The sequence below is a fragment of the Vanellus vanellus genome, assembly GCF_965231255.1.
Source record: "Vanellus vanellus genome assembly, chromosome: 15".
In the NCBI taxonomy this organism is placed as follows: Eukaryota; Metazoa; Chordata; class Aves; order Charadriiformes; family Charadriidae; genus Vanellus; species Vanellus vanellus.
Window position 1 is genome coordinate 13,065,304 of NC_138920.1, and position 22,776 is coordinate 13,088,079.

General features: G+C 62.9%; 1 protein-coding gene across 1 annotated transcript; it reads left to right on the forward strand.

Annotated features, from left to right (window-relative positions):
- Positions 1-1,575: 1,575 nt before the first annotated feature.
- On the forward strand, positions 1,576-17,712 carry VSTM2L (V-set and transmembrane domain containing 2 like; the record flags this gene model as incomplete). Its single annotated transcript, XM_082491000.1, has 4 exons — positions 1,576-1,684; positions 12,515-12,684; positions 13,985-14,035; positions 17,401-17,712. 4 exons carry the CDS (start codon positions 1,576-1,578, stop codon positions 17,710-17,712), a joined length of 642 nt encoding a protein of 213 aa, XP_082347126.1.
- Between the last annotated feature and the right edge of the window lie 5,064 nt (positions 17,713-22,776).

Consider the following 22,776-nt stretch of genomic DNA (forward strand, 5'->3'; position numbering starts at 1 on the left):
CCAATTTAAAGAATCTCTTTGTAGCAAGCATCTGTCATCTCATGGCAGAAAACACCTGAAAAAATCTGATTTTTGCTGTTTATCTAGAGAGCAAATATCCTTCAGATTGCTGTGTAGCACGCAGATAATATCGTGTGAGTGAAGACTGCATCTGTGCCTTCCCTCCAGCCATGAAGCTTGGTGTTTAGGGTGGAGATATACTGCCTTCAGGCTCCTCTTTACATTTTTAGACTTTTCAAAATAGGTGTATAAATTGTATAGGTCATGGTGCCATGGTTGGGATCTGCTGCAAGGTGCAGGTTTGGGGAAAGGCTGGTGCTGTCGGTGGGCTTGGCCTCTAGATTTGTACAGCTGAAGGGAGATCAGGATCTTGCCCGTTACATTAAATGCTTTTTTGTGGCAGGAGCAGGTTTGCCGTTCCCAGCCTGGCAGGGTGGTTGTACGGAACAGCCCTTTCTCCTGCTGGGAGGGTTGGTGTGGGAAGTCCCAGCCTCGCTGTGCTGTGACCAGCACCGCTCTGGCTGGGCCCCTGGGGTGGGTTTGAGCCCTCACGTACCCAGGCTCCGGGTTTTTCATTTTGAGATTAATCTTGCAGTGTCTGGGGTGGTGATCCCTGACACACGCGGGGGATTGTACCCTTGCTTTTCTCTTAACGTTTTGTTGGTTTGTTGGTTTTTTTTTTTTTTTTTTGTGTTGTTTTTTGTTTGTTTGTTTGTTTTTTAAAAAGGAGCAAACTAACACCCAAAATCCCATTTTGCTCATCTGTACTGGTGGTGGGGGAAGCTCCTATCCCCCCTCTGTCCGCCCTCCCAGGGCTGCAGCAGGAGTCCCGGGGGGAGCTGTGGAGCGGGCCGAGGCTGCAAGGGCCTGAAGAATGCTCCTAATTATCCGACCATCTTATTTCCCCGTAAATCATTTATTTTACCCTTGCGGGGGGGGGCGAGGTGCATCCATCGGCCTCGCTTCCCGCACCGCCCGGGGAGTGAAACGGGAGACGGGGGTGGCAGGTGCTGCTCCGGGCACCGTAGCCCCCGGGACACCCCACCACACCCCCCGGTCACCGCGCCCCCGGCAGCGCTCTCCGCCGGGGCCCGGTCCGGTCCGGAGGGAGCCGTGCGCGGCGGCGGGCGCTGTCCCGGGTGCTGAAACCGCCCCCGCCGGAACCGGCGGTGCCCTGGGGTCGCGGGGGGCGGGGGCGGGCCGGGATGCCGGCGGGGACACCCTTCCCCGCGTGGGCGTCGTGGGCGCGGGAATGGGGTACAGCATGGGCGCGGCGGTCCCGGGGGTCCGGTAGGGCGGTGCGTGGGGTCTCTCGTGGGCGCGGCGGGCCCGGCCCCGCCCCGCGCAGTTTAAGAATGAACCGTGGGAAAAACTTTGGGGGTGTGCGCGGGGCCGGGATCCCTCCGCCGGGCGGGGGAGGCTCCGGGCGAGCCGCGGCACCGCCTCGGCGCGCGGCGCCCTCCGCGCGAGGGAAGAGCTCCGCAGCGCGGCGGCGCCGGGACCGCGGCGCAGCCCCGGGGACAGGGCTCGGCCCGGCGGCGCCGCCGCCCCCGGGACAGACGCGCCCGCGGCAAGATGGGCGCCCTGGCCCTGGCCCTGGGGATTTTCCACTACCTGGGGCTCTACCTGCAGCTCGGCGCCGCCTCCCGGCACCCCCCGTGGGACGCCCCGGCGGCGGGCAGCGGTGAGCGCGGGCAGCGGGCGGCGGCCGGGGCGGCGGTGCGGGATCCGGGGCTCCGGCGGCGGCTGCCCCGGAGGAGGCGGGGGGGACGGCTACGCTCGGAGCTGCTCCCGGGGCTCCGTCCCCCGCGGGTGCCGGTCCCCGGCCGTCTCGGCCGCGCGGGGCTGGCGGTGGGTCGGGGCGGCCCCGGGACGGACAGCGGGACGGGTGGCGCGGGGGGGGAAGTCCCGGTGCCGGCGCCGGCGGCGGCTCTGGGCTCCGCCGCCGCGGGCAGCACCGCGTCGCGGTCCGTCGCGCCGGCGGCTGCGGGGAGCGGGGAGCCGGGGGCGGCCCGGCCGAGCCGGGGCTGGGCTCCGCCGCTCCCGTCCCTGGGGCGCGGGGGGCGGTCTCGGGCTCCGCCGCTGCTGGGCTGCCGAGCCCGGGGGGCTTTGCACGGTGCGTCTCCGTGTGCATTCCTGTGCGCATCCCCGTGCAGGTGTGCATCCCCATGCACACTGCTATCCACATCCCTGTGCAAGTGTGCATCCCCATGCACGCCGCTGCTGCGCATCGTGGTCCGCTGCCACACACCACTGGCAGCAGGAGCGACTGTCCCAGTGGGTGCTTCTCTCCCGTTCCTCGCCTGCCGTGGCTCCTCTGCCAGCTCTGGTGCGCGGTGGGTCAGCAGGTTGGCGGTGCTGCCAAGCCCGGCCGGGGTCCAGCTGGCGGCTGGGAAAGGGGAACCTCTTTCTGCAAACCCCTGTGAAGAAGTCTCTCCTGGCATGGGAGGCAGTTCCTGCCCACAGGGTGCTGAGCAGGTGACAGGAGACAGAGCCCCCTTGGAGGAGAGAGCCGAGACCCTCCTTGCTCTTTGTGGGGTGACATGGGTGGGTTTAAATCTGAGCCCAAGGAGTGACTGCGGGGTGCGTGCTGGATGCTCGGTTCCCGGATCACAGCCATCCCCCTCGCATGGCGCCAGAGCTCCCGGGATGCGGAGGAGATCTGCTCTCTGCCCCAAGGAGCCTCCAGGCATGGGAAGCCTTGGGGCCATGGTGGTGCCGGGGAGGTGCGTGGCGTCCTGCAGCGATGCGGTGCGTGGGCTGGTGGGTACCTGCCTGCACAGGGAAGGGATGATCTGTCTTTGCGTTGGGGGGATCAAGGCAGGAGGGCTTCTGGACCTGCCAGGCTGGCGTGCCGGAAGGAGATGTGGGCGAAGAGCCTCCATTAGCCGCTGCTGCTCCCCTCAGAAATTCAGCAATAGGCAAATAAATAGTGAAATGGTCGCTGTGAGGGAGCAGGGAGCGAAGGAGAAGAAATATTCTGGGAGGGCGAGTGCACTTCGGAGCCACATTACAGCTTGCTACTACGAGCAGTTCTGCAGCAACTCACTTAATCACAACAGAAACCTTTATTAACGATACTGAAAAGCAGTGAATAAGTGGGTCATGTATAATAAGCCATTTGTGTTCAGTAGGTGAATACCAATTTGATAAAAGCTGTGCGCACTGAAAACCTGTATAAATTGCTGTTTAGCAGATCAGAGATTGATCATTTCATTACTTGCTGGTACAGCTTTCCCTCTGCACCGTGAGAGCCCGGCGGGTCGGGGGCACGGAGTGGGAGAGGGACTGGGGCTGACGGGATGGATTTGGCCACAGCCAGCGGGGCAGGCAGGTCCTACCAGGCTCTGCCCACAGCAGGCAGCGTCCGGAGCTCACTGCCATCTCTGCCCGGTGCAGGCGGCCTGGAGGAGCCTCTGCTGCGCCGCGAGGGTCCGGCACGGCCCAGGAGCATGTTTGCTGTTATCTTTAACTTGTCCGCAGCAGATGCAGCGAGGGAGTTGAACGGGAGCAGGGTGTGCTCTGTAGGTGTCGGTGGGTGGCTGTTACCACCTCTCAGGGTGAGGGTGGCTCCCCCACTCTGCCTCTCTGCAGGCGTGAGAGATGTGCCTCCATTCACATGGCAGCCGGGGCTGCTCGGGGAGGGAAAAAGTCTCAGTCAAAGAGTGCAAAGGCTCTGTCTCCAGCGAGGATGGAGCAAGGATGGAGTGAGGATCGGCTCCGTCTGCCCCGCTGCCCCCAGGAAAGCACTGGAGCCGCAGGATCCCTCCTCGCCACCCCTCCCCTACCCACAGCGCTGCCTCCCACCTCTCCCTTCCTCTCCTCTCTCCTCTCCTCAGGCTGGCGCCTTCAATTATTCATGCCCCCCGTTGCAGACAGCCTGTGCACGCTGGGCTGGTGCCATCGGCTTTCAAACCGACGCTAGCTGGGAAGCTCCAGCCGCCTTCCCAGCCTGCCGGCTCCCGGAGCAGGGCAGGGAGAGCCGTTCGGTGAGCAGCTCGCATTCCCGAGGAGGAGAAGCCTGGCTCCTTCCTTGCATCGTTTGCAAGCATTAGTGTCTCACCGTCAATAAAGCTGCTGTTGAAGGGCTGAAGGCTGGAGGGAGCGGTGCCCCGGCTCCCTGGGGTGCTGCCCTTCTCCTTTCTCTCACACCCCAATGATTATTCTATCAATTACTTTCATAAACACTTTGCATTCTGCCGGATTTTTTCATGCTTCCTGATGGGAATTCTCCACCCGATGTGTTTTTCCTGCTGCTGTTCGTGCAGTCATTCAACGCAATTACTTCTGACACCTCTCCTCATCAAATGTCTGTGCTTTCTTTTCCCTTGAAGAAGCTGACAGACGATGGGCCAGACACTGGGAATTATTACGTTAGGACAGTGACAGCTAATTTTAATCATAACGTTCCCTGTGAGCGAGGCAGCAAATCAAAGGAACAGCCGGCGCGGCTGCGCGCGGTCCGGGAGCCGTGGGCAGCGCGGTGGTGCCGGGGCAGGGACCGTGGAGCCGGAGGGGGGCCAGGGAGCTGGAGGCTCCGCTTCGCTCTCCCCTTCGGCAGGTGCCGCTCCAGGGGCTGGGGCTCCAGGTTTGTGCTCTCCCCTTCGCAGCTCCTCTGGGATTTTGGGTCATGGTGCTAGAAGGACTTACACGCCTCGGGTTGGACAGCCCTTCCCAACCCCGTCCACCGATGGCTCTGCCTGTGTCTGGGCTCTTCTTCTCCGTGGCCGTTTTCCCTGGCTGCGAGTTTGCCTCCCGCCTGGCTGCCCCCTCCTTACGGCTCCGGCTGCAGTGGGTACGTGGCCGGGCACCAGCGCCGTTGGCTGGGCTCAGCCGCACCGGATGTGTTGATGCCTCACACCATGTGCTCCACATGAGCTGGACGAGGATAAGCCCACTGGTCATAGGGCGGGTAGAGCCGGGCAGGAGGGCACTGTGCCCATGAGCACCGGGCACTGCCGGCTCTGCAGGACAGGTACCGGCACCGTGTGTGGCATGGGCAGCTCTCTCCGCAGCAGCTGCCAGTGCTGATGGCTTGTGTTTTGGGTGCTGGATGTGAGATGGGGGGGGCTGATCTCCAGCAGACCAGAGCTTCTGTCTGCCCCATCCTGATTCCTGCCTGCTGCCAGGTGCCCTGCCTGGCTGGGAATCATCCCCTGCCTGCTGGGAATCATCCCCTGGCAGACACCAGCACCAAAGCGTGCAGCGGCTGAAGGATGGCTGCACAGTGCTGCCGAGGGGCCCGCCGGGAGCCATCGTAACAGACCATTTTAGGTTTTTGCTACTTATACTATCAAATAACTGCTCCTCCTCATTCCCCTCGGGAGGGAATTGTCTGAGAACCGCGACTCCCCAGGAGCCAGCTGGGAGCAGTGAGTCCCCTTGCCTGGGAAAAGCTCCTCATAGCCGGGGTCGGGCTGGGGGAGGATTCTCACCGCTGGCGTCTCTTCTGCTGTGGTGGTAAAAGCTGGGCAGGGGGGAGGCTGCAGGGAGGGCAGGAGCTGGGGGAGCAGCCCAGCCGTAATGGTTCACTGTTAGAAATACTCGCAGGTTTCAAGGTTAATTCCAGCTCCCTGGCAAGGTGAGCTCTGGCCTGATCACAATTACTGAATTAGCTGTGGGTTTTTTCGTTGTTTTTAATTTATGCTGCAAATTTGAGCTAATTCTGCTGCTAATATGACAGTAAATAGGGGCAGAAAAATGGCGCTCTTGTCCCCAGCGTGCTGGCAGGAGCCCTCCCGTCCCCGTCCCCGGCCGGCGTTCCTGGCGCTCCAGCCTAACGCTTCCCTTGGAAAGGGCAATTGCAGGATTGCTGGTGGAGAGCAGCACTCCCGCAGTGCCAGGGCCGGGCTGCGAGCGGCTCGGCACTGGCCGGGTGCTCACCAGGCTGGTACCCTCCAGCAGAGCCAGGACCTGCCTGAGTGGATCTGTGGCCGGACCCATCCCGGGCTCCAGCCGTTGCCCTCATCCCATCCCTGCCGGCTGCTCGCTGCCAAAGCCCTTTGCCCCGGCACAGCTGCCAGAGCGGGAGCTGCCTGCTCTGCTCTTGCCGGTGACGCCGGCTGCCGCGCCACTGTGTTTATGCACCGGTTTGTGGCCGTGATGTGTTTTTGGTGACCCGGGGTCAGCATCCCTGCTCGCAGGCTTGTCAGGAGGAGATTCATTCACAGATGTTAATGGGCAGATGGGAAAAGGAGGGAGGTTTTAGCTCAACCTGCATAGCACACGCCAGCAACCCTTGTGTCCCCGCCGTGGGGACAGCGTGGGCCCGGCACAGCCAGCGCGCTGCAGCAGTACCCGGGCTTCTGCTCCCAGGTCCATCCAGGGCGATGCCTCCTGTGCTTTCTGATCTCCTGGGGTGACTCCTGCATGGGCAGCCCGTGCCGAGGGGTGGATGGGTCCCACGGCACAAAGCAGAGTCTGTCCCTCCCCAGGTTACTGCCCAGGGCACGTGCTGGGATGTGCCGCAGACACCTTTGCTGCTGGCTGGGCATCGGTGCCTCTGCAGCTGAGACTGTCCCTCTCCATCAGCCGGGGGGGACGCGAGTACCTGGGGAGGGGAAGGCACCGTCGGCTGCGGTTGCTGTCAGACGCGTTTGCTTTTCCTGCAGCGGTGCAGGCATGTGGGGCAGCGCAAACCCTGCGGGTCAGGAGCCAGACCCGCGCCGGGTCGCAGGGCAGGGTTTGTGCCGACTGGCCAGTGGGCAGGAGCAGGATCAGGCCCTCGGCAGCCGTCTCCGGGGAGGGCTGAGCGCTGCCGACAGCCCTGGCACCGAGCTGGAGAGTGTGGGGATGGGGGAGACGGTGAGGGGACGGCTGTCTCGGCAGCTCTGCGTGGTCCTCTCGGGGGGATCTCCAGGCACACGCTCGGCAGCCGGCAGGGAAGGAGGGGCTCAGCTCTCCTGGCAGCACCAGCTGCCATCTCCTGCCTTTCTTTTGCCCCGGGGTGGGGGGTGGGGTGGGGGTGCTGGTGGCATCTGCACTGGAAGCTGCTGGTGGCAGGGAGCTGGTGTGAGTGATGCAGCCCCCAGGGCAGGTGGGTGGTGATGGCAGCATCAATTTGCTGGCACCCTTGGCAGGTCTGGGTGCTGGTGGGGGACCAGCTCACCTGGATGCGGCCTGGGGGGCTGAGCTGTCGGTGGGATGCAGCTGCTGACACCGCTTGGGGACAGGGTCCATCGGAGCTGCCAGGAGCATGGTCTCGGCAGGGGTTAGGGGTGCTCGGGACCCAGGGCCATAGTGGCCACATCCAGAGCCAGTTCCCTTCCTGCCGTGTCTTGTGGCACACTCCTGCTGCCGGGGTGTGGGGAGGGGGCCACCGAGGGAGCAGATGATGGGAGCGCGAGGCTCAACCGGCAATTAGTCCTCTGAGTGTCTTGACTCACCGAACCATAATAAACCATGAATTATGACTGGGAGCTTTGTGAAGCGAAGAATAAGCCACATTTGATCGCAGCCCACAGCATAACAGCGGCAGCCGGAGGGAGGGACTAAGGGGCGGCAGAGGCGGCACCATCCTGCACCCATCTGCCCGGGGGCTTCCTGCTCCCCTGGAGCTGGGCGCTTCCCTGCCTCCCCCAACCCCTGTCCCTGCCCGGACCAGGATGGAGCCAGCCCCTGTCACTGTTGCCCACCGGGCACGTGCCACCCCTCTGGCCTGGCTGCAGGTTTGGTGAGGGTGTCCTGCTCGGTTCGGCAGAGAAATAATCACCTGATTGACCAGTGCTGTAATGGTTCGGTGGGGTAAATAACTTACGGAGCAAGCGCGAGCACTAACTAGGTGATTAACATGCATTTGCAAATGTCCAATACATATTTAATCACCCTCCAATACATGTTTACACAAACATTAACCTGCCTGCATGCCCGCATCGCTGTTTAAGCCATGGCCATCCCAGCAGCCGGCGGCTGGTGCCTTGTGTGGGCTGTGGCCGGGGGGGGCCGGGAAAGCCAGCACGGCTCCTTGCAGGGCTCTGCCAAAACTGCGGGCAGCGGGCAGCAGGCAGGGTCCTGGCCAGGCTCCCGGGGGGCTGCGTGGCCTCGCGTGCCCCACAGGGCAAGGACGGGGGGAACTGCCGGGGGTTGGCGCCTTGCGGGGGGGATGCATGACCTGGCCTTGCCCTGGCATGGGATGAGTGGAGCCCCCCCCCTTTCCCGCTGCCTGCTGGCTGCCGGCAGCCCTCCTGCCTGCGCCGAGCGGGGGCCGCGGTGATGAATCCTGCCCGCCGTGGGGAGGGAGCGCGGCAGCCTGTATATCTCTGGTTTATGAGAGCACCAAGCTGTCCCAGCAGGCGTTTTCAATTCCGTTTATCTGTGTTTCCCCATTGAGTTCATTTTATTTCCCCTGATTTTTGTTTCCAGGAAGATTTATTGATCCTGATTTTCTCAGTTTATGACAGGTAGCGGGCCATAAAGCACGCGGAGCAGCCAGCCCGTCACTGGCCCCCTCCATTGTGCTGGGAGGACGCGGCACCAATGTCAGCGACGGGGAGAAGGATGGTGCTGGGCGATGGGGGGGTCAGGGTGGGCAGGGGGATGGGGCGCTGGTCAGCTCTGGCAGTTCGGCTGTCCCCTGTCCCTGCAGGCGGTGTTGATGGGAGCGGGGTCCGGGCAGCTGAGCCGGGTCTGTGCCCAGCCATGGGGCTGCTCATGGCTGGGGGCTGCCCGGGGGGGGGTGTCCCTGCGCCGGGGCAGGGCTGGGGGTGGCGGGTGCAGCGAGGCCTGTTCCTGCCATGTCGCCTCTTCCTGGGCAGCCGGGGTCCATGGTGTCCGTCGGGGAGTGCACGCGGTGCCACTGGAGGGATGGGGACCAGCTCCTCTGTCCCTCCCCAAAGGTGTCTCCCTCCCAGTGGCCCCATGGTGGCACCGGGCTGGGGTCTGATGGGGGTTTTCGGACATACACTGCCCTTCTGCCCCACCGCCACTGCCATAAACCCCCTTCTGATGGGCCTCCAGAGGGTCCCCAAACTGCCCATCACTGCCAGAGGCTGTTCACCGGTGCCAGCTGCCGGGGCACTGCCTGAGCAGGGGGCAGGGCTGCAACAGCCCCGATTAAAGCAGTTCTTTTTACCTTGGCCAGATGCTGTGCGTCTGGCGCTCCTGCCCTTTGCTTCGGCGTCTGCCACCCGCTCGGGGTGGGGGGGTCAGGTCGGCCACCGCTCAGGTGCCCGGTCACCGAGCGTGGCTGTGCCGGGGCTCCGGCCGCAGCCTGCGCGGGGCTGAGCTGGCCACGGAGCCGGTGCCACTGCATAAGCACAGTTAAATGCTTGTGCTGTAGGTCAGTCTCTCTGCAAACACTTGAGCTCTCGGCTTCCTCGGTGGGGTCTGACACTGTGGCCCACCCGGTACCCACCCCCTGCCCCGTCCTGTGCGAAGGGTAGACCGAGAGACTTGATGACACCGGTCATTTGTTCCTGCAAACATCGAGCCCTGAGATAGATGCCTCTGCCTCCTCCTTGCCTCACCAAGGTGCTCCTTCCCCAACAGCTCGGCCCTGGCTCTCCCGGGTGGCTCTCGTAGCCAAAGGGCTTCATTCCTTTCCCCGGGATCTGCCATCCCCCTCTATCAGCCCCAACTCATGTTTCGGTGTGGGCAGGAGAGATGAACCGTCCCCTGGAGATACTCCTTTCTCTTACTGACCCGTCACCTGGAGTTTGTCTGTCTGTCCATCTCTGCCGCTTTCTCCTTCGGAGACGCATCCGTCCCTGTCTCGCCACCCCCTTCCCAGGCTCTGGGTCCTCTGCCCACGACGTGGTTACCTGCAGTTATTAGAAGCCTTTATTGCTTTTCCCTGTAATACATCAAATGATCTTTCCCAGCTGAAAAGCAGCGAGGAGGTGACCCGTGTGCTTCCAGCCCCAGGCAGCCTCGCTCGCTGGGTCTTGCTCACCCGAAACTCATCCCTACTTGGGAAGCGGAAATCCCCTCGGGAGGTGGGGGATGAGCTGGCCTGGCCTGAGCCCGTGCTCAGCGCCTCCCGGGCCATCCACCGCATCCCACTCTCGTGGTGCCATGCGGGACTGTCCTGGTGCAATTCTGAGATTGGGGACTGTGCTGGCCACCGTCTGCCCCTTGGCTGGGGTGTCCCGGGGTGACTGCTGGGGCCGGGGGGGGGCAGCACAGCCCAGCGCCCACGGACACGAGCTGCAGGAGCGTCCCTTGGCACAGGGGTCCCGGAGCCCCCTCCCCACAGAGGGACTGTGGGGTGGGAAGCTGGGATGGAGGGGGAGGGCAGTGAGGCAGAGGAGGGGGATGAAGGGCCAGGATGTGCAGGGAGGGAGGGACCAGCCTTACTTTCCCTCCTGCTGTCAGACCTTATTGTCCATCAGTCCATCCCTCTTTCACGGGATGGTTTATGGACTGTCTATCAGGAGTTTCCAGCTTGTCACTCACAACCGCTGCGCTGGGGAAGTGGGGAAGGGCCGGGCATGGGGCTGGGGTTGGGGGCCGGGGTGGGGAATGGTTGGGCGTGGGGATGGGGTCAGGGCCCTGGAGACAGCAGTGGGGTCTGTGGTCCCCAGGGGTGGCGTGGGAGGGGACTCCCGGGGCAGGGGCTGCCGTGGGGCCGGCAGGTCCATCAACAGGACCTGCTCTCCTCTGGATGCACTTTGAGGCGGCTGAGCCCTGGGGTTAATTAATACATACGCTTCCCAATTAAAAACTGAAAGAAAGCAGGCGCTTGATTCAATCAAGCCTTTTCTCTGCTCATCTGCCAAATTCCCGTCTGTGGGAGCAGATTTTAATTGTGTTCAGAGTAATTTGGACACGGCTGGAGCCCTCAGGCCGTCACCCCCACCTCTGCTCCGCACGCCCCGCCAGCACCGTGGGGTCCCAGGGGGGCTGGAGCAGGGTCTGCCAGGACCCTCTGGCTTCGGCCATCGCTCCTGCCATCAGGAATCCTGCGGAGCAAATGCCAGATACTGGGCGACGGCCGGGGAACGCATGGGCAAATGTTGGTTAATGGATGGACCTAACGGCCCCGGCACCGCTGCGGCAGGAGCACGGATGCGCCCTTTGCCATGTGTCGAGGAGCAGCTGGCACCGGGCAGCGCCGGACCCTTCTGCTCTTCCCGCAATCCTCGACCACCAGAGCTGTTCCGCGGCCTGGGATTCCCTCTGCTCTCCAGCGTGGAGCCCGTGCGGCTGCTGGTGCTGGTATCCCAGGCAAACGGGGGTGCAGGAGCTGTGCCTGGAACCCCGCCGGGAGCCCTGGGCTTGTTAAACCCTTATGCTGGGTATTTCCCTCAGTTCTCCTGCTAAGATGGATTAAAGGAAAGTGATAAGTATATGGGATTTCCATGCATCCAGAGGGACGGGGAGATATTAAAGGTATTAACTTTTCTGTCTGGGCTGATAATAATTCGTATTCAGAAGGGATCAGGGCTTGGCGAGAAGCCCCAGGGACCTGCGCGCTGCTCCCGAAAGGATGCGTGTCCCGAGGGGCTCCGGTGGCACCGGAGGGACCTGCGTGGTGGCTGTGAGCTGGCAGCACCGGCGGCACGAGGTGGCTGGTGAAGACGGGAGGGCACAGGGCACCCGGGGCAGATACAGAGGGACACTGCTTCGGCCCCTGTGACCACCCCGGGCTGGGTGCCACGTGCCACAGCTCATGGTGGGGCAGGGCTGGCTGGCCCCACGCTGGAGCAGATTCCAGCCAGGCCAGGTTCGTCCCGGTGCTGCTGCCAGCCCTGAAGCAATGCTCCTCGGGTGGTGGGGACAAGGCGGGTGGCCCCCCCCGCCACCAGAGAGCCCCTGCCCCGGCCCGCAGCCTCTGCTGGCCTCTGTGGCCAAAGTGGTGGCCAGGGGAGTGCGGGGACACTGGCAGCCCCCGGCCCGGCCACGCTGGCATGGGGGGCTCAGCCCCTGTCCCTGTGCTGTGCTGGGGAGAAGCCGCCACAGATCGTGACAATAACATTTGCTGGTGACCTGCACGCTGGGGCCGCCTTTACAGAGGAACAATAATCTCTCCAGAGGAGATGAAAAGAATTCTAATTACATCTCCGAACAATATTTGTTTTGAGCGAGGAAAGCAAACCATATGGCATGTGGGAGACTGTTTGGGGGCCGCATTAAACAAGGATTTGTTTTTCATTTATGCTCTGATCTAAGCGGAGATGTGATCATGCTTTATTTATTTATTGCACCTCAGAGGCACGCGGGGTCCCATGCTCACTCAGGGGCAGAGGTCCCGGGGGGCGGTGTGGGAGTGGGGGGGTCCAGAGGCTCCTGCTCCCTCCCTTTCCTCCCACTGCTCTTTGCAAAGTGCCAGGGACTGGGGGGGGGCGAGCAGCTCTGTCGGGGCCAGGGAGGGGGCACTGGGGTGGATGAGGGGCAGCCAGGGCCTGGGGGGGGTCATCCACATGTGTCCCCTCAGCTGAAGGTGTTGGGTCTATTTGGCTGGGGAAGGGTCCGGGCACTCCTGGTGTCCCGCCTCGCGTGGCCGGCAGCATCATCCCTCGCCGGTGCGGTGGCACGTCCCCGCAGGAGCCTGCAGCCCTCGCTCTGTCTCCCGCAGCCCTCTTCACCGAGACCCCCCACGACATGACGGCCCAGGCGGGCGAGGACGTGGAGATGGCGTGCTCCTTCCGAGGCAGCGGCTCCCCCTCCTACTCCCTTGAGATACAGTGGTGGTATGTCCGCAACCACAAGGACTGGACAGACAAACAGACGTGGGCTTCCAACCAGGTAATGCCCCTCAACCTCCCCCTCCGGCAGCAGCATCAGGAGGCAGAGCAGAGCCCTTTCCCGCGCTCGCCTGGAGGGCTCCGCTTGCAGCAGCTGTTGGGGCTCAGGGGGGACCCCGTCCCACAGCAGCGTCCCCAGCGCTGACCGGACCTGCAAACAGCAGGGTCTTGCCCCCTCTGCTCCGTGCTCGCAGGCAGAGCCGAGCCTGGGGGTCCCACGGCACAGGACCAGGCGTGGGGTGCGTGGCGTCCAGCTTCACCGAGGATGCTCTGGGGTGCGGGACCGGCGAGCCCGGGCTGTTCTGGCCGCCCTTCCCAATTAGCTGAGGGGCCACGTGGCCCATCCCCCGGGACTGATCCCAGAGGCTTTGTCTTTGTGCTTGTGCCTTCTCCCATCTCATCATGAACTCGTCCCCTTGCATCCCTCCCCGCATCCTCCCCCCCCGCCCCCCCCAGCCCTCCCTTGTTTTCCCCATTTCCGTGTGTATCGGTCTCGGCAAACAGCTGTCTCTTTATTTCTCTTTCTGTTCACACAGAGATAAGGGCCAAATAATGGGAAGGCAGCTTTAGGTATTTTAATGAGCCTTTATTATTGTGTCTTTGGCAGAGCTGCTACTGGTATTACCATAAATTGAGAGAAGCATCGGGGAAGTGCTGCCGCTTGGGAGCACTGCTGGGGGGTCAGGGGCGCCGCGGGGGCGAGGGGCGGCAGGGCGAGGGGTGGTGGGGATGCCCGATGGGGGGAGTGGGCACGGGAACGGGCTGCACGGTGCAGCAGGGAGCCCACACGCCTGGGCCCCGGTGCTGCCGGTGGCTGCCGAAGAAGGGGACCCAGGCTGCTGCCCAGCTTTCCAGCTGATTTGGGAATATTTATGGTAATCGGGGCAGGTGCTGGCTGCGAAGGGGCGGGGGTTGCTGGGGACAGGGGTCGCTGCTGCAGCAGTGATGCCACAGTGAGGGGGGCTCATTCCCCAGCCCCAGGTCATGGGGAGCCCCCGGTGATGGAGCCGAGCTGCGTCGGGGACACACGGGTGAGCACCCAGTCCTGTCCCCACTGCCGTGGTGCTTCAGTGCTGCCGTTCTCTCCCCTTCCCGCCTGTCCCGTGGGGTTCCCGTCTGCCCTGAGTGCCCGGGTTTGCTGGCACTGAGCAGTCCCCTTCTCCCTTCTCCCTCCCGCTCCTTGCTCGGGGCAGCCGTCCCAGGGGTGGGCAGGGGTCTGGTGGCCTCCTGCCTCCTCCCAGCTGAGCTGACGGTTTCTCTTCCTTCTCTGGTCTTCCTCCCTATCTCCATCTTCCCCACAGCTGAAAGCATCGCCGCAGGAGGAGCCTGGGAAGGACGCGACAAAAATAAGTGTGAGTTTGGCTAATGGTTCTCGCAGGGGCTCCGGTCGAGGGCTCGGCTGGAGCGTTTCCCTGCGCTGCCGGCACTCAGCGTTGCATGGAGCTGAGGGGGGGGCGGGAGGGTCTTCTGGGGTTTGTGGCTCTGTGCAAGGCTGGGTGCCCCGGACGAGGTGTCCTGGGAGGAGAGGGGGTGTGCTGGTCCTGCTGGTCCCACCACACCGTGGGCTGTCACCACCGGGGTGGGTGGGATGGATCTGCCCCAGCTCAGCGCTGGGAGCAGCCGGGCGAGAGGTGGCTCCCCCATCTCCCCCCCCAGCGCTGAGGGTCGCAGCCTGGACCGTGAGCCCCATCCTGCTCCTGTTGGCATCTGAGGGACACATTTATGCTAAGGAGAAAATAATCTAATTTACTCACCAGATTAGTGTCTCAAAGCCATTTAGGCTCACGTGAGCAGAATGAGGAGACACTAATCAGTTAAATAAAATAAACGCTCTTGGCCCCCGCTGTCAGACCCGTGCCCCCCTGCTGCCGGTGGCCCTCCCCACCTCAGGGGGCTCCGCCTTTGGGGGTGCCACAGAAACAGACCAATATTGGAATGTACTTCCCATCATTGCCCCTGCCCTGGCGGCCTCTTCTGGCTCTTCCAGTTTTCCCTCGCTGAGTGAGCAAGGGGGGATGTGCCCACAGCTCCTCGGGGCCGGGTGCCCCCTGTGCCCAGGATCAGTCCCTCTGCCTGACTCTCATCCCAGAGAAATGACAAAGAGACATTTACAAGGGGTAAAATGCCAGAAAACTTCACGATGAAGAGCATCACCTCTCATCTCCCATCTGCGGGGACCGCGTGTAGATTGCCTTGCTGGTAAGGAATCCCCTGCGGGGACTCTATCCCCTTCCATCTAGTCACGTTGCGGCTGCCTGAGGTTTCATTCCCGTGGTGGGCGCTGCGATGTGCCCACAACCCACATCCAAAACTCAGCAGATGCCTTCAAGATCCTTCCCTCACCAGGGCGCCACGGCTTGCTGCCCTGCAGTGGCCAGAGCCCGGGTGCTGCCAGCCCCTGGGGACGCTGCTGCCCACCGCGGGCAGCGGGAGCCCACAGAAAGCTTTGCAAAACGCTGCTTGGATGGCCCAGGAGTGCTGCTGGTCCCCCCCCGTACCCCCCGAGTCCTGCTTCCAGGGCACAGAGCTTCGCCCCCCGCCCCAGTGAGGATGATGGGGTCCCGATGCCAACTGGGGGCTGGGGGCAGTTTGCGGCCAGGGTCTGGGGACCAAATCCTGCGCTGGGCAGGGACGCGTGGCCGGGAGCTGGTGGGTGCTGTGTTAGAGCCAAGGGAAGGCAGGTCCCGCGGCACGGCCAGCGCAGCCGCACGGAGCCCGGCCGGGGCGGCAGGAGGGGCCGAGGCGGATGCTGGGGCTGCGGGGCCATCCCGGGGTCAGTGCTCCCGCTCAGCTCGGCCGTTGCATTTTTCAGCATAATTAGGCAGTTAATTGTACACCAGAATGTAATCGATGCGCTGCATGTGTAACCAGGATTTATTTTGAAGCGCTTCGGGTGCGACACTTCTGCCGTCTCCTCCAGATCAAGCCAGCAGGGAGAGGCTTGAGTTTTAAACCTTTTTTTTTTTTTTTTTGTTATTTTGAATGTCCTTGATTATTAAGTGTTTACGGAATGGAGGAGATAAATGAACACGGGCGACACAGCACCACGAGCGGTTCTGATAAAATGTGCGTTACAGCCACGGAGGCAATTGACTGAGAACAAACGGCAGCATCAAACAATGCGAGACGATGTAAATCATATGCAGGAACCACCGCGTCAGGCACCCCCTTGGCCATTTTTTATCCGCCAAAACACACCCGGTGCTGGAGGTGTCGGCAGCGGCTCTGCCCGGAGCCACCGCGCTTTGCGGGGATGTGGAAAGGGAAACCGCCACCACCCTTTGCCATAGCAAACATGATGGGTCTGGATTTATTTTTTAACCCCTTGAATCCTTTAAACCCGCTGTTTTGCTGCCGAGCAGCGGGTGCGTTGCGGGACTGAGCTGGGGCTGGGCACTGCTGTGGCCGTCGGTCTGTCCCGGCCCGTGTGGGGGTCTCTCCCCAGGTTCCCGCGGGGCAGTGCGGGCTGTCGCTGTCCTGCCCAAGCCTGCGAAGCTGTGAGTGTTATGACCGGTCATAAAATTATCCCTCCTGCTCATATCGGAGCTGTGGGCTGAGGCTCAGTGACCCGCTGGGCATTGGCTCCATGGCCACCAGCAGCACCAGCAAATTGGGGGTTTCTTTTATTAGTTCCAAATTTCCCAGGCGTTAATTTTGGTAAGTGACTTCTTGCTCTTCCGACACAAAGACCTTTTTTTTTTTTTGAAGCTCCTTTCCCATGATGGCCTCGGCGCCCTGGCAGCTCACCCCAGGGCCAGCCGCTTGCCTCCCTCCCTCCCCGCAGCCCCCGCGCGCAGCCCCCGCCTGCCCCCTGCCCCGTCTCGGGCACAGCGTGGGGATCATCCCGTCCCCCCCAGACCCCCATTCCCGGCACTGCAGGATGGGTGCTCACAGCTGCACGTGGGCTCTGAGCAGCCCCAGAGCCGCTCTTTGGGGTGGCTCTGGCCATGATGTGCAGCACCGGCCATGATGTGCGGCACCGGCCACCTCTCAGCAGCCCACGGCGCGCAGGGTGGCCGAACGCAGCCGCTCACCTGTGCTCGCATGTGCTCACGTGTGCTCACGTGTGCACGCGTGTGAACGTACTGACTGCCCCCCCCCGGCTGCGGTGGCTCAGCCCATCGGAGGGGCCGGTGACGGGACCCCCATCCCCGCGCTGCTGCCCACATTTCGGCACTGCCTTTCGGGCCGGGAGTTGGCGGCTCTTTGGTTGTGGCTCCCAGCCCCATTTCTAAACACCATAAAATCTTCAGCTAACAAATGCAGCGGCAAGTAGAAAAATGGCCTTTGCCATCCAGTGTGATTATAGGGAACAGAGCCAGGGGCCTCGGGGCGGGTTATAAATCTGATTTATTGACCCAGCCCAACAGCAGCCGCAGCTCTGACTAGTGAGTAAGTCTTAAATTTCATTGGGTGATAAATACTGAGAGCGAATCAATTTGGTAGAAAAGCTAATTAGCTGGCGTGGTTCTGCATCGATCTCGGAGCCCCGCGCGGCCGGGTGCGCGCCGGGGACTCCATCATCCCACGGTCCGGGGCTGGGGCCGGGGTCCCCCTGTGATGGCTGCCTGGCTTCGCCCACCTTTGCCATGTCCTCCCCAGCACATGGCTGGGGCACAGCGTGGTGGCACACGGTCAGGGGTGGCACTGACCCGGGTGTCTGGGGGCCATGGGGGTCCCAGGGGCCGCCTGACCCCCCCCATCTACCCCATCGCAGGTGGTGAAGGTGGTCGGCAGCAACATCTCCCACAAGCTGCGGCTGTCACGGGTGAAGCCGGCGGACGAGGGGACGTACGAGTGCCGAGTGATCGACTCCAGCGATGGCAAAGCGCGGCACCACAAGGTGAAGGCGTACCTGCGGGTGGAGGCGGCGGGGGGCGTGGGGCACCCCCAGGACACCCAGCTGCGGGGCGCCCCGCTGCCGGACCCCGCCGCGCCGGGCTCAGCCCACGCGCACCACCACCACCACCACCACAAAGCCGGGAAGGAGCTGAAGAAGCGCTCGGCGGACACCTCCTGCGTGCTGTAGGCAGGCGGTGCCGCGGGGGGATGCCGGAGCCTCCCCGCCACCCCGGACTCAGCGGAGCCATCGGGGGTCCCGCGCACCCTGCCAGAGACTGGCCCCACCGCCCCGTCTTGTCCACCGACCCCCACCACCTCCTCCTCCCATCGGCCACCGCCGGCTTGGTTTCTTCCCCAGCCCTGTGGCGCAGCGATGCCAGGGCTCGGTGTGGGAGCAGGACCATATCCGCGCTGGGGGGGGACATTGTTGGGACCGTGCGCGGCGCCGGGGCGTACTCCTACACGTGGTGGTCCCCATCCCCGCTGGCCCCGTGCAGGCAGGTACCCCACTGCTTGCTGCCACCCACGGTGCCACGGGCTGCGGCGCACCCCAGCTTTGCGTGCCCGGTGGAGGCCCCCCCTGCCCGCGGAACCCTCCCCACCCTCCCCTGTGCTTTGCAGAACCGTCTGTTCCCGTAGGAGGCCCAGTTTAGTTGCTCTGTTCCAGCCCCGCACTGCATATATAAGTTCCATCATCCATCTTATAGACCGTGTATATCGCCTCTCCCTGCCCCTGCCTGCCCCAGAGCCGCCCACGCGCGTCGAGGCCTGAGCTCAGCGGAGGAGGGATGGCACGGCACGCTCCCGGCACGCTCCCCAGCGTAACCGTGGCGCTGCGGGCTGCGCCGTGGCATCGCCCAGCCAGGCAGCTGCCTGCGGTGCCCGGGGAGCCGTGCCGTCAGAGCTGGCCCGCTTTCACCCATTTGCATTTCATGGAGGAAGGGGAGCTCGGCCATCAGCCCCGGCTGCTCTCTCTCCGTCCCCACTGCCCGTGCCGATGCGGCTCTCGGCCCCCATGCTCCCGGGCCGAACTCCCCTTCCTCCTGCGCCACGGCACCATGCTGCCCCGGGCAGGGTCCGGCTCACGGGCTCCTGCGTCGCAGTGCAAATGGCAGAGCCCGTTCCCTCTGCACCCCCCCCGGGTAAACTCTGCCACTGGGGATGGGGCCACGGGGAGGGAGAGGGGGGTCCCAGATCTCCCCATCCGGGTGCCGGGCACTGCTCCCCTGCCGCCGCTCACCCATGCCGCCGCGCCTGCCGCCACCAGACCTGCTGCAGCTAATAAAGCTCTTTAAACGAAGCCTCTGCACGTCTGCGCTCTCTGTCCCTGACATGGCGACGGGACGTGGCTTTGGCACTGTCTTGTCTAAAAAGGGACACAGTTGGGACTGCCCGCGGGGGGCTGCTGGGTGCTGGGCTGGGGCCACATGGGGATGGGGTTGGGGATGAGGATGAGGATGGGCATCGTCACCTGCAGCTGGGGAGCTGCCTGTCCTGCCTGGGAGGTGGGTGATGCTGCTCCGTGGGCGCAGGGTACGGCTGGGTCCCAGCTGAGTGGGGGCTGCTCTGCGACGTGGCCATGGGGCACTGGGTGCAGTGGGGAGGCTGGGTGGGCTGCTGGGGGTCCGGCCCCTCCGCGTGCTGCCAAATGCCAGCCTCAACGCCCGCCTGGGTACCTCATCTCTGGCCAGGTGGGAGGTTGGGGTCCCCAAAGTGGGGGTGCTGGCTGCCCCCCCGGGGCCGGGCTCTGCCCCATAGCGGGAGAGGACCTCCCACCACTGGCAGCGCCCGGCTGGGCCCCAGCTGCCAGCAGTCCCCCGGCTGCTTTGCAGCTTATTAATCCCTGGAGCTCCATAGCACTCACCTCTCGCTTTGCTGATATGAAGCGATTTGTCATGTGTTAGAGTAACAAAAGCAAAAGCCGCTGGCCTGGTGTCAGCCAGCGCTGGCGGCAGAGGAAGGGCACGGCGCGGCTGGTGACCACGGGATGCGGCGAGAGCCACGCTCTCCTTTGCCACCCGCTGCGGGTCTCACCTGCAGAGCCACGGTCTCAGGGGAGCGAATGGCACAGGAGCTTGTAAATGCGCAGGATACTTCGTCACGAGAAAAATATTAAGCAGGGCAAGGGGGGGGTGTTGTTGGAAATGCTGCTTTGCCACAAGCAATAACAGCCGCTGTGCCGTAGATCTCCCCGGCAGAGCTGGGGCGGTTGTGCCGCACTTGGATGCTCCTTGTCGGGGATCCGTATCGCTGGGGGGGCAGGAGAGGGAGCAGGAGGCATCGGCCACCAGTGCAATAAAAAACAGTCTACAGAGGAGGAAAACGAAGAGCCGGAGCTGCTTTGGCGAGGGTAAAAGGCTGCAAATCACCTCAAATGGAGAGTAAACAAATTGCCGTGTGGTGTAGTAATTTGCAAAACCTAGAGGCAAGCTTTAAAAATAACAGGTTTTATTAGAAGAGATTAATTTTGCTGAGTTTATATGAAATCTTGGGAGCGGGAGGCAGGGAGAGGACCCCACTGGATCTGCGTGCAGGACCCAGCATCCCTGCGGCAGCGCCCGACTCCGGGGGCTGCACATGGGGCCGTGTCCCCCACCCCGGGGGCGAGGGGCTCCCGGTGCTCATGGCTGGGTTTGTGCGTGGAGGCGGGAGCGGGTTTCGCGGCTCCTCATGCCCGGGGAGGATGGTTGGAGCGGGCTGAGCTCCCTGGCATCCCCTCTTGCTGTGTCTGGGAAGGGCTGTGCCCCCTGCATGGGGGGCAGCTGCCCGCTGGGGCCAGGACTCCTCCGAGACAGCGCGGGTGCTTGATGGGCTGGAGCTGGGCACCCCTCCTGCACCCCGGGCTGCTCCTCCCGGCCCGGTCCCTGACCCCCAGTGGGTCAGGGGCTGCGCCGGTGCCTGCCCGGGGAGGAGGGTGCGGGCAGGGGAGCGGAGAAGCCCCCGGGCTCGCTTGCAAATGGGCTGAGCTTAATATGCAAGTCACTGCTGGGGAGGAACCAGCCTCATGAAAATGCCATTTCCACGCAGTCACTCTTCTGGCCATTATCCCGCTTCAGACAAAAGCAATTTACTCTGCCTGTAATAAAGCAGGGGTGATAACGAAGCTGAGAAGAGCTGTGACAGGCGGCCGTGTGACTGAGGCCAGCCTCTCCCCGCTGCCCACACCGAACTGCTGGCTGGGGACGGCGGCTGTGGGGAAAATCCCTGGGAGAGCCGGGAAGCCAGGAGAGAGCACTGGGAGAAACCGGCGCTGGGACTCGGCAGGTGTCTGGGTGCAGTCGGTTGTGCCGGTGGCCGGGCTGGGGGGACGTGGCTGGCTCCTGGGCACCGGGGCGCGCACCAGTGCCACGACCAACACACTGACCCGCTCACCGGGCGAGGCGGGAGGGCGGCCTGTGGCAGCAGCCATCATCCCTCCCTGCCTGCAGCGCTCCGTCCCGCTCGGTGAGTAATGCCAGCAAGAGAAGGTGCATTTGCCTCCATGGATGTAGCAGCTCTGTGCTGGGAAGGGGCGTCACAGGAGAGACAGAGCAGTGGGTGCTACCCTGACCCTGAGGGGCATGGCAGGAGTGTCCCCTCGCTGTCATAAGGACCTGAGCACCCTCATCCCCACTATTGCCAGGGCAGTGACCTGCTGTCTCAGTGTGATGTGCGCCCTGAGCCACGGGGTGAAGCGTGGCAGCAGCCCCTGAGGCCCATCAGCATCCCTCCCGGAGCTGAGCTTCACACGCAGCCGGTGCCACCGCCCGGCTCAGCAGCAAGGGCTCCATCAGCCCCGAAACCAGACGGCGGCTTTATGGGGTCACCAGGAAGCCCATGCTGGAGTGGCAGCCCAAGGCCCCCTTCCCGATGGATGCAGCTGATTCCAATTGCTCCCTCCCTCCACACCAGCTGTATTACATGGGGAAGATGGTAATTAAGAGAACTTTTCTAATTCCTCCCCTGTTGTCACAGCCCTCCTGCTGTCTGCACCACCCCGCTGAGAAGCAGCAGCCTCTGCCTGCCTCCCCTAGCCCGCACTTGGGAGGGAGGGAGATGGCTGGTCTGGGCTCTGGTGTGGTGCCGTGAGACCTCTGACCATGGAGCATGTCCTGGCAGGTTGTGCCTGTGCACGTGCTGGGGATATGCAGCCCTGAGATGTTGTACCCGCCAGAGATGGCTTCGCTTCCAGCCCTGTCTGCAGGAGCTGCGGCTGCACAGTCCCCACCACGACTGTCAAGACCCCGAGAATGGGAGCTAGCGCGGACAGGACCAGAGGGGGACGCATGTGGATCGTCGGGGTGGAAGCAAGGACTCTGATGTGACTGTGCTGCCTTTGAGCCTCATGCCTGTCCTCCTGCATCGTGGTTTGCCTTGAGGTGGGGGCAGGCAGGCTGGCGTCCTTGGAGACCCTACTGCTGCGGTCCGCAGGGTCCTCACGGCTGGGCAGGATGGGCTGGCTACTGAGACCCAGGTGGGTTTACAGGGCTGGTGCTGGGAAGGCAGCCGGGGAGGTGTTTCGTTGTGGTGGATGCTGCAGTAGATGGATAGGTGGATACTGCAGATGCCGTTTGGTTTTACGCTTTTCCTTTCAGAAACATGTATAACTTTATTCTAAAAAAATCCCCCACCCTAGAATAAAGGCTATTTGTTTTTCTTTTAAGCTTGCCTTATCTCGGCGGAGGTGAATCCAGCAAGGCTGGGCTACTCCTGCTTCCCAGAGGTGACCAAACAGCGCAGAGCATGTGCAGATAAATCACTTGCCTGTCTGCAGCCCGTGACCGGTGATGCCCGGCAATAGGAGGGGTGCTTCTCACCAGGCTGGTTTGGGAGCCGAGACCAAGCCGCAGGAAGATGGCACAGGTTTCTCATGGCAATGTTTCACTTGTACCTCCCTGGGAAGAGGCACAGCCCATGACGAGCCCGTGACAGCCCCGTACTGCTGGGTGCAGGGAGGGCAGGGAGAGGCAGTGGGTGGAAAGACCAAACAGATGGTTTGGGCAGGAGCACCATCACCGTGCTGCTGATCAGTCACGTGTGAGCTTCAGCTAGCGCTGACGGCAAGGCAGAGACGGGTTGGATGCAGCGTGTGCACCTGATGGATGAGTTTTATCAAGTGTTACAACAATCCAGAAAATTCTGCACCAACCCCAAGGGTGCTTTGGAGACCAAAGATAATATTTCACCTTTCTGCCTCTCCTGTCTTCCCCTGTCAGATCAACTCTGAAGGGCTCCTTTGTACAAAATCCAACCCGGTTTAAGCACTGAATAT